The sequence below is a fragment of the Zeus faber genome (assembly GCF_960531495.2).
Source record: "Zeus faber genome assembly, chromosome: 1".
NCBI classification, from domain to species: domain Eukaryota; kingdom Metazoa; phylum Chordata; class Actinopteri; order Zeiformes; family Zeidae; genus Zeus; species Zeus faber.
In genome coordinates, this window is record NC_137193.1 from 9,224,261 (window position 1) to 9,238,507 (window position 14,247).

The window sequence follows — 14,247 nt, forward strand, 5'->3', positions numbered from 1 at the left end:
TACATTTTAATATTTTTTGTGCTTATTGTGCGTAATCACCGGGTGTCATGACATTTCCCTGCATACATGTATGATCGTATGCAAATGTATATGACAAATAACCTCTTGAATCTTGAATCTTGCTCCAAGGAAGGAACAGGAGACCTTAGATTGAGGGAGTGAGGGGTAGTGGGAGGGATACAAAGAGAGGGGGAGAGAGAGTAAGAGGGGAAGGGTGGAAAACCGTCTAATTGGTAGCAGAAGACTGAGGCACTTGTTTACTACATTTCTTTTTCCAATTTTTTCACCACGCCTGTGTTTTCTGGCAAATGAAGACGAAAAGGAAGGAAGGAAGGAAAGGATGTGGAAGAAAGCGTCTGGCAATGATACGGAAGGTTAAATAATTCATGATCGAGTTCATAATTGAAGACTTTAAACGCAACTCTCATTTTGTTTATTTAATCGCTAATAGAGTCTTTCCCTGAGATGGGTTCGATTTGGCTTTTCTATTTTCAGAATTTTAAATAACAAAGAATACATTTTTTGACACTCCATCATTTGATATATATATATATATATATATATATATATATATATATATATATATAACACTTCATAGGAAATGTATTTTCCCACCTCAGGCACAAAAGCCTTACTGGGTGTGTGTGTGTGTGTGTGTGTGGGGGGGCCGTAACAGGGTGGAACATTTCATTGTAAAATGGCCGCCACAAAAAAATGTGCTCATTTGCTAATAATTAACAATAATAACTTGAAATAATGTTTTTTTGAAAAATTTCATTTATTCAAAAACAGTTTTCCCTATCTATTATCAGTAACGGTTGTGGATAGGTTATGCTTGACAGACCCCATCAAACATCAAATTATCAGTAATAAATTATATCATAATTAACATGGTTTTGAATCGTCACTTCCTCTTTGTGATGTCACTTAGAGCAACAGTTTGTTAGTCGTGGAGGGAAAATGTTGACAGGGGGAAAGCCAAACTGAGGGACACATAAGAATTATCATATTTAAATTAAAAGTAATGTTTTATATATTTTATTAATACAGTGTGTGCGCTGCGTGGATGGGGAAACAGATCTAGTGAAAAACAGTAGTGTGATTGTAATACATATTTTATTCTCTAATATTTGTGATGCAACTTCCATGACTCTATATACGGACATAAAAATAAACAGTAATCTTTTGAAAGAGTGATAAAACAAGGAGTTATTCACTTTGAATAACATTTCTAAAAAAAAAATTGGTTGAATTTAAAGTTCACTGTAAATTCAATAAAGGAATGAGTTAAATTTTAGCTTGACAAACATGTTGGCAGATTATTGTAAGCAACAGCACCAGTGATGAATGAATAAAAATGCATTTACTTTATTATATGAAGTGTAAAATATTTTTCCCAAAATGCTTCTGGATACAGAATAGGCTTCTGCGAGAAAACTTGAGAGCACACTTCAACAGAGGGGCAGGGAGGGGGATAGATCGAGGCGTAGACGCTGGACGTGGAAGGCCAAAACCAAAGGAATGCCATGGGGTGCTGCATCTCCGCCCTCACCTGGTTCCATAACAAATGTGCAGTCTGCGTCCCGGTCCCTGTCTCATTAACCCCATAAACTGACTCTCATTACTCTGCCCCCGTCCCAGCGCACTGCGCCCCGCTCTTAAGGAGACGACCTTCTGCTCCCGTGTACTGGGGGAAGAAACCCAAAACATTTGCATGTACTTGAGACATACACGAGATCTCAAAACAAAAACAGTAAAAAAAAAAATATATATATGAAATAGAAAAAATGGGCATCAAAAATAAAAGTCCTCTCTTCATTCTTAAATCCAAATGAATGAGATTTGCCCGTATGTAGAGCAAGGTTGCAGCCTCGCCTCTGGGCTCGTGGGGTGGTTGGGCAGAGCAGTCCTGGAGGAAATCTCTTGTGTTCTTTCAGTTTGCAGGAGTTCTTCAAGGAAGGAACTTTTTAGTGCCAGTCCTCAGAGTGCAACGTGAGCTCAAACCACAGAAGTATGGGGGAAAGGTACACCCATATGTCTTATGAATATTATAATATATATATATATATATATATATATATATATATATATATATATATATATATATATATATATATATATATATTCCCTCATTCTACTGTCCCAGCTCAAATATATTCCTATAGGCGCAACATCTATTCTGGTTTCCACCCAGCCTGCCCCTGCCCCTTGGGCAAAGCCATACTGCTATACACAGATGTTCAAATTTCCCAGCGGACTCTATTCTTACAGGCATGCACATCAAAATGGCATAAGAGAGAGAGAAAAAACAGACTCCAACCTCAAAAAAAAAGCATCTCTTGTGTTTTTGCGGTTAGTCATTTTACCAACACAATTAAGCAAACACGCCGCCACCCCCCCCACATACCGCGCGCCTCGTCTCAATTTGGCCGGTTTCATTTGTGATTGGCGGGACCACGGTTGACCGGCACCAACTGCCTGCCTACTGCCCCCGCCACCCCTTCCCCATAGAGCCCCATAGAGAGTGAGAAATGAGCCGTTGTGTCGTTGTGTCAGGGAAGGCAGCTAAATATATGTGCGCTTTTGATCTCAAAAACGCCAAAAAGTTTGACAATTTCAGCGAACCAACGAAGAAGGGTGCAGTCGGAAGGTAGCGGGAGACACACGCCCGCCCGTGTTGCATGCATTTGACGCAAAAAAACAGAGTGAACATGGCACGGAAAGCAGAGGAGAGGACTTTGATTGCGTTAGCCCCTGATGCTAATCATAGCCCTTGTCTATGCACATAGAACTCTCTCTCTCTCTCTCTCTCTCTCTCTCTCTCTCTCTCTCTCTCTCTCTCTCTCTCATACCCCGCCCACACCTTTTCAGCGCTTCCCCCGCCCGCCGCCCGTGATACATTGTGTGACAAGGCAAACACCTCATTCTGTCAGTGTTGTCTTGCAAACTGGCGCCTCGGCGCGCCTTGTTCGCCAACTCAAACAGCGAGCGCAGAGGAGCCGCCGCTTTTCCATAATGTTATTGACCGAGTGTCGATACGTTCTCCTTTGTCTGGAAACACGTGTGCACGCGCAAACACACACACACACACACACGCACACACGCCGATTTATTTGCATGTCTTTTACCTTCTGAAAAGCCAAGGATGCCGAGGGGGGCCAGTTTGAAGCTGGGCTGCACACACTCACGCACACACAGAAAATCCCTCAATCCCACCAACACTAGTCCAATACCTCAGGATCAAGACCAAGACTAAGGAAGGGTGGGGTGGGAGCGGTGGGAAGTGGAGTAATGAAGGTCAACAGCATCCCTTTCAATCGCTCTGTTTGAACACAGTGTCACGCGGGTTATGATTATGTTTGGACAGCTACTGGAGAGGATAATGGGATGTCACGCAGCTGCAGCAACGCGGTCCACACACTTGGAAAGGACCCGGGGGTGGGGGGGGGGGGGTGTTGGCAGGTGAAGGAAGGAACCTGAAGTTGTGTCCTCTGGAGTATGAATGCGCGCCATCCAACTAATTTGGTGAGCAAGGTTCATGTGTCATTAAAACGCCACGCCGGTGAACTTGTTGGCGCTGCGCATTGGATTTCATTGGATTTCCTTGGTTCAGCCTGATACGAGACAGTGTAGGAGCTATGTTACGGGCCAAACGGGGGGGTGACGATGTGATGCCCCTCTTTTAACCACTGAGAACCATCACTGTCTGACAGCAGTGCGTGACTTTTTCCTAGCCATAGTTCCCATGATCCGGTAGTCTCCACAAATAGTTTGCCCTTTGCATGCGCATACAACAATTGGAACCGCTCTCAAAACTAGAAATTAAAGCAATGGCTCCTTTGGCCATGAAATACTGCGCATCAAGGGCCGTCGGCCCTCCACGCATTGACCATAATGAAAAACAGCCATTCAAACTTTTTCCAGCCACATTTAAAAAATACAGGACATGCGTTCCGCCCAACCTGAGAGCCTGGCAAATGGAAAAACCGCCTAATTCCTTTGAGATTCTCTCCAAATCTGCGTCTCCAAATCCCCTCTAATAATTTCGCAAGTGGAGAATTGGTTCAGAATATCACAGTTTCACAGCTATCTCACTCATCCTCTCCTTCTTCTGCGATGAAGCCAAAGACAGAGACCATGAGTAGCGACACAGTTTTTGATTTTTGGAAGACTCCGGTTGGGGCTCTAATGAACGACTTGTTGAATATGACAGCAGTAAGTACGCCCAGTCCTCCAACAGAAATGGATGTCGGAAAGTTCCGCACTCATTCGGTGCAAAGAAGACGAAGAACTCCACCACCACCTCTTGTCCAAGCGTAGAAGAGCATAAGTCTTTTAAAGTGAGTGATTAAAAAAAAAAAAGATGAAAAGAGGAAAATGTAAAAGTTTGAGGGAGATCTTTTGTCCAGGCGTTCCTGTCAATCATCTGGGTCCATTGGGTCCGAAAGAAGGGGAGGCGGCCTGGTTAGACACTCACGCCTACACGAGGCATTTAGAGAAAAGACTTTCAAACACACATCACGGAAAACTTCATTATCCAGCGACTGAAATAGACCCCTAATTTGAATCATTGCGATCAAGATTTTTTTTTTTTTTTTTTTTCTAAATAAAAAGACGATTCCTTTCTGCAGGCATTAGCTTGGCCTTAACCTCGATGCATCATTCAACCTGTGCCGGCGCTCATGCTAACTCCTGTATCTCCCCACACTCCCCGACTGTTCAGCGGTACCCGTAAGCCATAATGAAGCCAACAAAAGCGAATCTGTGGAATCAGCCTGGTGAACACTTCAACTGAAGTAAGAACGGGCAAGAGAGAAAAATGGAGAGAAAAACACTAACTCCTGATTGAGACTTTCTTTTCACCTTGAAAAGGCAGGGTCCATGGCAATGAAGTATTGCCATGGAGGACCTCTTGCACTTACCGCTGATTGCTGGGTGACCCGATGGGGGCTTGTCTGTGGAAAATGTCATTTTAAATGGCAATAACTAGCTTGTGCATACTACAAATCCAGTCCACTCATTATGTCATAATTGTCAAAATGACATAATGATAGCTTTCTCTGAATTCATAGTCTTTAAGGAGGGTAAAGACAATGAAGCTTGGTCAAGTCCACTGGACTCTGTCTTGGAAACAGCTGGAGAGCGGTTTCCATAAGTTTACCCAATATGATTTTTTTAACAAATATACATTTTTGAAATTTTCACAAAAATCCCTTGGACATATAAAGAGAAGCCTCAGTACCTCCGCCGACCCCCTAGTCGTTGAAGACCATTGCTCAGACTATTTGGACAGATATTTTTTTGTAGTGTATTATGTGTTCACTATACTACCCCGATGCTCAACTTCCTCTTTACATTCTTCCTGTATGCTCTTGTATCACCCCCCCCCCGGTCAGATCAATATGGTACAATCTGCCATTTTGAATGCAATTAGTCTCTTCTGAGCACAAAACCCAAATGATCTTTGATGTAATATCCCTTGCAATCAATGGTATAAATTTCCATCTGCCTGTTAATTGAAATTCTGAACACTGTGTCAAAATAAAGCGAAGCCTTTCTCAGAAATGTTTTTACCTTTGTAAAGAGCGGGATTTCGTACAATCCTCGGCCGCGGGAAGGGCAACAATACCACACAATGCGGCCCATTCTTCCACAGGGGACCCCAGAGCACACTGCTCTGCGCTGCAGCATCGCACATTACTATGGTGATGATTGTTCCATTTCATTTTCAAATGGGATTGGAGTGTGTGTGCGTGGGGGGGGGCGTGCAAAGATTTCTGACATCCTTTGGCCACAGCAAATTTAAATCAGTATGCTAATGACTGCATTCCTATTCAAAGGATTCCTTTTGACTCTGGCAGGGTTCTCTAAATAACCCATGGGACCCAATGAAAGTGCCCACCTGTCAGTGGGTTCAACAATTAAACATGGAGGGCGGGGGGATCGGTTTGAACTCGAGCTCGGTGCTCGTGCGCTCGGGCTTTGCTCCCTGGGAGAGGTTGGGGGTGGGGGTTGCACGTGAAAGGTTAATGCGGTCACGCACATGAGCAGAGTGGGCTAATACATCAAATACAGCATGGTAGTATTGATTACCCCCAGCACATTTTCATTGGGTAAAGACGGCATGGGCATAGTGACAACCAAGTCAATATGTGGGGAGACGTGCTGTTCTTGAAACTTATTTTTCACATAACATATGATGCATTTAACAGTTTTGTTCATATATTGTGGAGAGCAACGATTTGGCCAAAATAGCACACCACACACTAACAGACTCCATTCGATGACAACCATGGAGTCCTGACTCTCAGAACCCGAAATCTTGCAATTCTTCAAACGTGGCTTAAGAGTAAACAAACATGGCGGATGATGAGCAGGAGGAACGTGCCACGCCAGTGTTTGCACCGTCAGCTCGATTGTTGTATGTTTTAGAGGAAACGTTACATCAACACCTTCATGCTTCGCAGTGCTGCATTCCGTTTTAAGACTGATATACAGTAAAGCGCTTCAGGTAATTCAAGATGGGCGTGTTCGAAGGAAGGTTGTGCGAAGAGGTCAGCGGCTACAGGCATCTGTACGATCCATCTGTGCGTGACCACAAAAATAACCAGATGGTGTTGAATTCATGGGAGGAGATAGCGGCATCTCTGTCCAAAGATTCTCAGGGATAGATTAGTGAAAAAACAGAGGGCAGAGTCTAAGTGGCAACTCAGGGAGGAAAAGGCATCTTTCACAGATTTTGGTTGAGCTCGGACGGCTGTCCCAGTTCATTAAGCACCGAGAAACATCGACAAACATGGAGGGAAGCCTTGCGTCATTTAACCGCTTCTAGTTGAAACCATCTCGCGTTTTCAGTCCGTTGCTTGGGCACAAGACATAGTGGCATCTGGAAAAATGTCATGAACTCCTTCTGAACTACGATCTCTGCCCGAAACACTCTTGCAGCGGGGAATCGTCCTAGATCGAGCCAGTTATTGTTGCCTGCCACCTGTCTCCTGAATTAATTTGGCACAATGTCCCCTGGTACAGCTGCTTCATCCACTAAAGTAGGTGTTAGACAACCAAAAATATTGAAAGTGCCTGTCCTCGCCTACGGCACGCATTGGCTTGACAAGAAGGGTAAACTCTCCATCTGTGCGTCTACCTGTGTGTCAGAGGTAGACGGTCCATCTTCTTCTGCGTCGTTTTTTTCCCCGAAATCGATAACAAACAGATTGTTTCTTCTTCATTGAGGAGAAAAGAAGAACAACAATCTTTAATCGTCACACAGCACACCACACTACAACACATGCACGCACACACACACGCTTTGGATGGTGGTCGGTGAAATGAGACCTCTGCGTTTAAACCATTCTGGCTTGTCCTTCTTTGGGGGGCACAGCCAGGAGCAGTGGGCAGCATTCGTGGATGCTCCGGGGGACCTGGTGACGAGTGTCCATCGCTGGTCAGACGATGATGTGTGCATGTTTTTTGGGAGGGGTGGGTCCTTACTGACGTGAGGTGGAGGAAACCCCATGTGAGCACGGGGAGAACATGCAAACTCTACACAGAAAGGCTCCGATTTGGGAGATAACCCGCCGGAGCATGGTGCCAACAGCGCCCCAGGCGGGAATCGAACCCAGGACCTTCTTGCTGTGAGGCAGCAGTGCAATGCCTGTCCGTTGTCATTGACTGGATGTCTTTACGTTTGCGTTGTTTCCGGTAAGCTGGAACTGTCAACTCCGGCAGTTCTCTCAGTTTCCCCCGGTGGTTTGTGCACATCTCCCCCTGGATATCAGGAGGATATCACCACGGCATCTACGGGGCAATGCGTCAGCTATGAATGCTCGTATTTTTAACATACCTCACACCACGGGAAAATAGGGCAAAATAATCTTTAGAACCATCCAAAAATCGGGACTTTACTCATCATCTTCGCGAGGGGCAAATCTGGCCCAAAATCCTCTCCATTGCCTCATATGTAATGACCATAATCAGAGCCCCGTGGGACTTTTTTATTTCTTATTTAGCCTCAACGGATAGTATTGTATGAGATTGACTTCTGCGGAATTAGACTTCATCATCCAATGGTTAATGGCTTTCCAATCTTCCGACGTCGACAAATGGACGCAACGGGATTCTAACTGTTGGTTGTCTAGGTAGTAATCAAAAGCAATTATTTTGTGTCTAAAGGGTATAAAAATAGATGTGAGATAAATTACTTTAACTTTTTTATTCAATTAAAAGATGAGAGCAGTTATTTAGGTAATTATTTCCTCCTGATTGAGCAGGAAGGAGTGTAAATTAGAAAATGTGTGTGTATGGATACAGTTTATATATATATATATATATATATACAGTATATATATATATATATATATATATATTTGTGTTTCCATTAATCGCTAATTAAACTCTCAAGGGTTATTTTTCAAGTGTTTAATATTCTTATCAACATGAGAGTGGACATGCTTTCTTTATGCAAATGTATGTTTATTGGAAATCAATTGACAACCCAAACCAATGACAGATATTGTACAGAAACCCTTAAAAGTACTGCGATATGTATATGTATGTGACAAATATTCTCTTGAACTTGAACTTGAACTTGAACTTGATTAGCAGAAAAAATATGCTCAAATTATAAAATGGCGAACACAAGTCCAGTAGCTTTGTCTGTGTAGTGGGTCCGTGTGTCATTTAACTCTTTTCAACTTTGTTTTCACTTTAAACTTTTTCTACTGCACGCATTGTGTCAATTTATTTTTATCCTATGGATACGGCTTTTTCTTCTTTGCAATACGGTGGTGGAAACCTTGTTTATTTAAGCGTATTGCTGTGCTCACTCTCACTCAAATGTTTACCCCTTATCGGAGGAACATCCCTGTCCGCTCTCACAGTAGTGAATCCTGGTAAATCCACAGTAGCTTCCGGAGTGTTGCCAGTTAGCCATGTTTCTGTAATACAGTAAACTACGCTCTCTGTGGATCTTCTGGTTGCTCACCAGGGCAGCCCGCTCAGCGCTCTTGCCTGGCAGCGAGTTCATGTTCCCCATCACTACCGACGGAATATAGGGCTTGTACTTCCGCTGCTTTGCCATTAGCTTGGCCTTAGCTTAGCACCGGCTCTGCAGCCCCGGTTACTGTGCGTGAGTTAAGCGGCAAGCGCAAAGGGGCGGGACTGGCCCTCTTCATGAACAACAGGCGGTGCAACCCAGGACATGGAGCTGTTAAGGTGACTATCTGCAGTCGAGACAAGAAGCTGCTGGCGATGAGTCTCCTACCATATTTCATACCCCGGCAGTTCTCCCATGGCTTTGTTTCTTGTGTGCGCATCCCTCCACGAGTGCACGCAGAGATGACGTGTGACACCACCCAGTTCACTACCCTGAGAGTACAAACGCAACATGCGTCGCGCCATCATAACCGGGTCGGTTAATGCTTCAAAAAAAATTGTGCCGTTGAAACAAATTTGCGTTAATGCGTTCTTATCGCGTTTACTTTGACAGGCATAATATATTGTAGCATGTTGGGGAGTAGAGGGGAACAGAGCTTTCCCAGCATTCTTTGTTTGTGTGTTTTGGGGATGTCGGGGAAGGAGATTCTTTTATGTAATGTTAATTGTTATGCCGTTGTTGGTGTTAGTTAGCCATGTCACATGTGTTATGATAGATTGTTATTAAAAATGTGGTGAATAAATGCTGAGCACATGCTGAGTAATAAAGATCACTTTTGGTTGAGAAGTCAAATCTCCTGCCTCCTGCTTGCTTGAAGAAGCCCTAGCTCGCTACTATATATATATATATATATATATATATAAAATACACTGATTGGTCATAACATTAAAACCAGAACTAACAACGACAAATATTATGTAGTTCTCCATTGGGCCGCCAAAACAGCTTGTCCCCTGGAGGCACTACTGCACAAGAGCTCTGAAGGTTCTATCATAGCAGCATTAACTTTGTGCACTAATGCAAAACTTTTTGCATCAATGAGCCCATGGGCGTCCATGACGCTTTCGCCGGTTCACCGGTTTTTCTTCCTTTGAACACTTTTGGTTGGTACTAATCACTGCATCCCAGGAACACCCAACAAGACCTGTCGTTGTGGAGATGCTCTGACCCAGTTGTCCAGCCATCACAATGTGGTCCTTGTCAAAGTGGCTCAGATCCTTAAGCTTGCCCATTTTTCCTGCTTCCAACACAACTTCAAGAACTGACTGTTCACTTGCTGCCTAATATATCCCACCCCTTGACAGGTGCTGGAATGAGATGAGGAATGGTATTCACGTCACCTGTCAGTGGTTTTAATGTTGTGACTGATCGGTGTATATACAGGTTATCTTAGGTCTAGCTGACGGACTAGGTTGGCAGCGCTGCGGCTGCATGGAGTACATGGATGGATACTGGGGCGATGCAGAGTGTATCAAGCCGATAAATGCCAGAGCAACATGGAGGGAAGAAGCAGACTGCGCACACCTGCTGATGAGATCCGAGTAAACACCGTCAGCTCTTTAGGGGATTGGCAGGCAGCTCACTCGCACATTTAAATAAGTACACCACACTCACACAAACACACACACGCGCACACACACACGCGCACACACACACACGCGCACACACACACACGCGCACACACACACACACACAGACTAATTCAGAGTCACAGGCATAAGGGAAACACACACCCAGCATAAACACCTGAGTGAACATGTTGAACACGTGCAGAGCTATAATAGCGCCTCTGAAATCTCTTTTACTATTCAACACGCTCACTCTTGTACCAACACCTACACGCACTCACTCAAGCACACAAACACACATATTTTCCGACTTAATCGCAAAACAGACACACACACACACACACACACACACACACACACACACACACACACACACACACACACACACACACACACACACACAAACTCACATCCCATGCCCTTAAATGACAATATTGCACAAACCCTATGGATTTGATGTTTAATGCAGCGGCAAAGCAACCGTGTGCATATGGAACCGGAGGAACCACTACAGGGGGCACAAGGCTTTTAAGGATTGTAACGGGGTGTTTGAGCTTGCTTAACTTCACTGAAATATATTTCAACGAGTGCCAATTGTGTCAAGAATGGCGCACAAAAATGCGAGGCGACCATTCATATTTGCCACTACCAATTTAAATGCTTTGTTTTTGGATTTGCAAATGCTTCGTTTTTGGATCCAAGTCGGCGATTCTCAGTGCTGACGCCGCACACGTCCAAACTCTGCTATCCTTAATTTCAACGTTGAATTGTTTGCGAGCTAAAAGCCCCCGCTCGCCAAGGCATTACGATCATCGCGCACTTCCTTCCGCACAAGCTGGCGAAGACGCGTTCGCACTTGGCCGACGCGGGGACGGCAGGCGAGGGAGATGAGACGGGGCTTCGATTAAATCTGGTGTCCCCAGAAGGCAGCTGTGTGACGAGACGGCAGGGAGACAATTTTACATGGAACACTCAAATTAACAAGCGCGGAGAAGGAGACGGAGCAGGGGGAAAGGGGAGGAGGAGGAGGAGGAGGAGGAGGAAGAAGAGCGTCGGTGACAGCTGAGCAGGGAAAGACCAAATGGTGGAACTAGAAGGGGAAACAAGGAACAAAAGAAGCGGGACGGATTGTCAAGAACAATGGCAAGCAGCGAATTTCTACATTCGAGGCAGCCATCCTGCCTTGAAAGGAGAGCGACGGCGGCGTTGATGAACCCGTACGGAACGGGCCCAGCGCTCGGAGCTGAAGGTGTTTTGACCTTTTGGGATATTGTTGTTCACACAGGCTACCCGGCATAGCACCCGTCTGAGCACATTTGTTGCGAAATCAAAATGCTTCAATTTCTTGTGTTTCTTTTCAGAACTGGTGTATTCCACGCTCACATGGACTGAAATCGAGCTTCTGTCAAGTCCCGGGGGGGTTTTACCGAAGACCGAAACTGGCTGCGTGTTGAGGCGACCGCTTTTGAGTCAGATATGGAACAGTGAGACATTTTCGTCGGCAACGCAATTGGTGCTGTTGATGCCGGAATAATAACATTGGATGTCCTGTTCTCTCCCAGGCTAATCCTGAAATGAATATGGAGCATGGAGAAGGATTTAATGCAGGGAATGCATGGAATGGGAACCCACTCACAGAGAAAGAGCTCTTGTCGTGATTATTAATTTGTGTTTATGGTGAGAAGGCGCTACCGCGTGAATAGAGTCGACGGGCGAAAAGCTGATGTCAAAAACAAGGTGTCCCTTCGCATCTTGTGGTCTTCAAAGCTGTGTCAGCACCCGGGGAACCTGCGTGCAACATTCGCCACGTGTGCCATGTGATTGGTGGCTGAATAGAATAGACAGGCAACATTTGTCACTCTCTTCTCACGCGCACACACACACACACACACACACACACACACACACACACACACACACACACACACACACCATAGCACAAAGTAACATAACTACATACATACACACTGAAACACGGGAGTGTGTGGTGTGCCCAGACATCTGGCCGAGCCTCTCATTGGGTCTCTCTGCTGCGGTACTGGGACTCTTTACAAGGACTAAAGGTACTTGAGCAGTAATGACACGTCCCCGTTGGCTGGAACCGGGGCAGGAAACAGGAAGTCGGGGACAAGACGAAGGGGCAGGGAGGTCACCCATCCTGGGAAGCCAATTTAAATACAGTAGAAGAAAGGGCCACGGTCTGCACCGAGAAATAACAGCGTCCTCTGCCAGAGGACGAGGTAAGATATGTGAGTAAGGTTTAAGGGATCGCATCCATTCCGGAGAGCACACAAGCGCATGTCCAGAAAGACAAAAAAAAACAACAGCCTTTTCCTCATGTAAAATAGAACAAAATCTACATCAGGTCACATACTTTTGTTCTCTTCTTCGTCATCTCTGCTCGAGCGGTTTTATCTGATATTTGGCCGTAGACTCTGCCGCTGCCACCTCCTTTAGACCCCGACCCTTCCCTCACTCGCCCTTGTCAGGGTCCACTTCCACCTCCGTCTATCGTGACCGCTCCATCGGTCTTGTAACTATTGTAAATTTGACGTGTGTACTCACCACCGGAGCGTCCCGGGGCAGACGGGTCCCCGCCGGGATTGAGGGTCATCGCAAAGGCCTGGTGCTGGACGTCCCTGTCCGGTGGAGCGTCGCAGGGGTCGACGTAGAGAAGGGCGCCGCGGAAACCCCATTCTGTCAGCTGGGACAGCTGGGTAACACACACGGAAAATGAGCACGATATCACGATGCGTCTCCAATTACAAATGATTTTCTTTGAGAACCTAGGCAGCAGACTTCCACATCGGTGCAGAAAAGAGCGGGTTAGCAGGGTCACGGGCACCGTGGCATATGGCCACAGCTGGATTTTACAGTTTACTTTCAATTTTCCAGTCAAATGACATTGAATCCGCCTCCAAAAAAACCAATTCGTGGCTTGCTTGTTTTTTTTTTTTTTTTTTTAAACAGGACTAATTCAAACTGGTTTGTTGACTCCCTAAATGGATGCGGGGGGGGGATCTATTGTGGAGGTTATTGTGGCTGGTAGAGGATTATTTAGGAAAATGATTTGAGAAGCAACGGAGCAGCCCAAGACATAACTACAGGCTGATAATTCTGGGGAGATAATGACGGAAACTCATCAGCTGAGGAATGATTGTGATCCTTCAAGGTCCAAAACGATGACACGATACTGAAAGTGATATGGATATACTTATGAAGTTGGGGTGTCACGATTCCGATTCGAAATCGAAAGTTCTTCGAAATGAGCGTTCAATTTTAGACCTTCGAAATCACAATCGGGTTCTTGATTCGTATTTTTGTGGCTAATATTGTCCGACACGGTCGCCATATTGGGGCGGTCAAGACCCGCTGGTAAACTGCTGTGTGGGCTGGGGGGCGTGGACTGCGGCTCGCCCGGCTCTGAACCGACTTCCCTGGGACATGGTTGGCAGTTTGGAGAGCTGCCTTTTTCTTTACAAATCAAGACGTGATAGCGGCATAGCCATCAGTGCGAAAATAAATGTTTCAGTCGAAGACCGAATCAGATCGTGACGTTAAAGTCAAAGGTCAAATGGGATCCCGGATTTGGAGAATTGTGACTCTGCTATGATTGAGACACACATTTTCTTTTGAATTAATTTTGCTTTTCATTTTTTTAATAAACATTTGATAACATTCTATTAACACACAGGTACTTCTCACTTAACCAACTACCTTCTTATCATGTATCACCCTTTATAT

The 14,247-nt window shown here is 45.1% G+C and overlaps 1 protein-coding gene across 1 annotated transcript in view; it reads right to left on the reverse strand.

Annotated features, from left to right (window-relative positions):
* naaladl2 (N-acetylated alpha-linked acidic dipeptidase like 2) overlaps window positions 1-14,247 on the reverse strand; it is a gene marked incomplete at both ends in the record, with an annotated part of 245,690 nt that overhangs the window by 168,474 nt on the left and 62,969 nt on the right. The window contains one exon of the mRNA XM_080004472.1: window positions 13,065-13,216. Coding sequence (XP_079860598.1) covers window positions 13,065-13,216 — 152 coding nt within the window. The remainder of the gene's footprint in view (window positions 1-13,064; window positions 13,217-14,247) is intronic.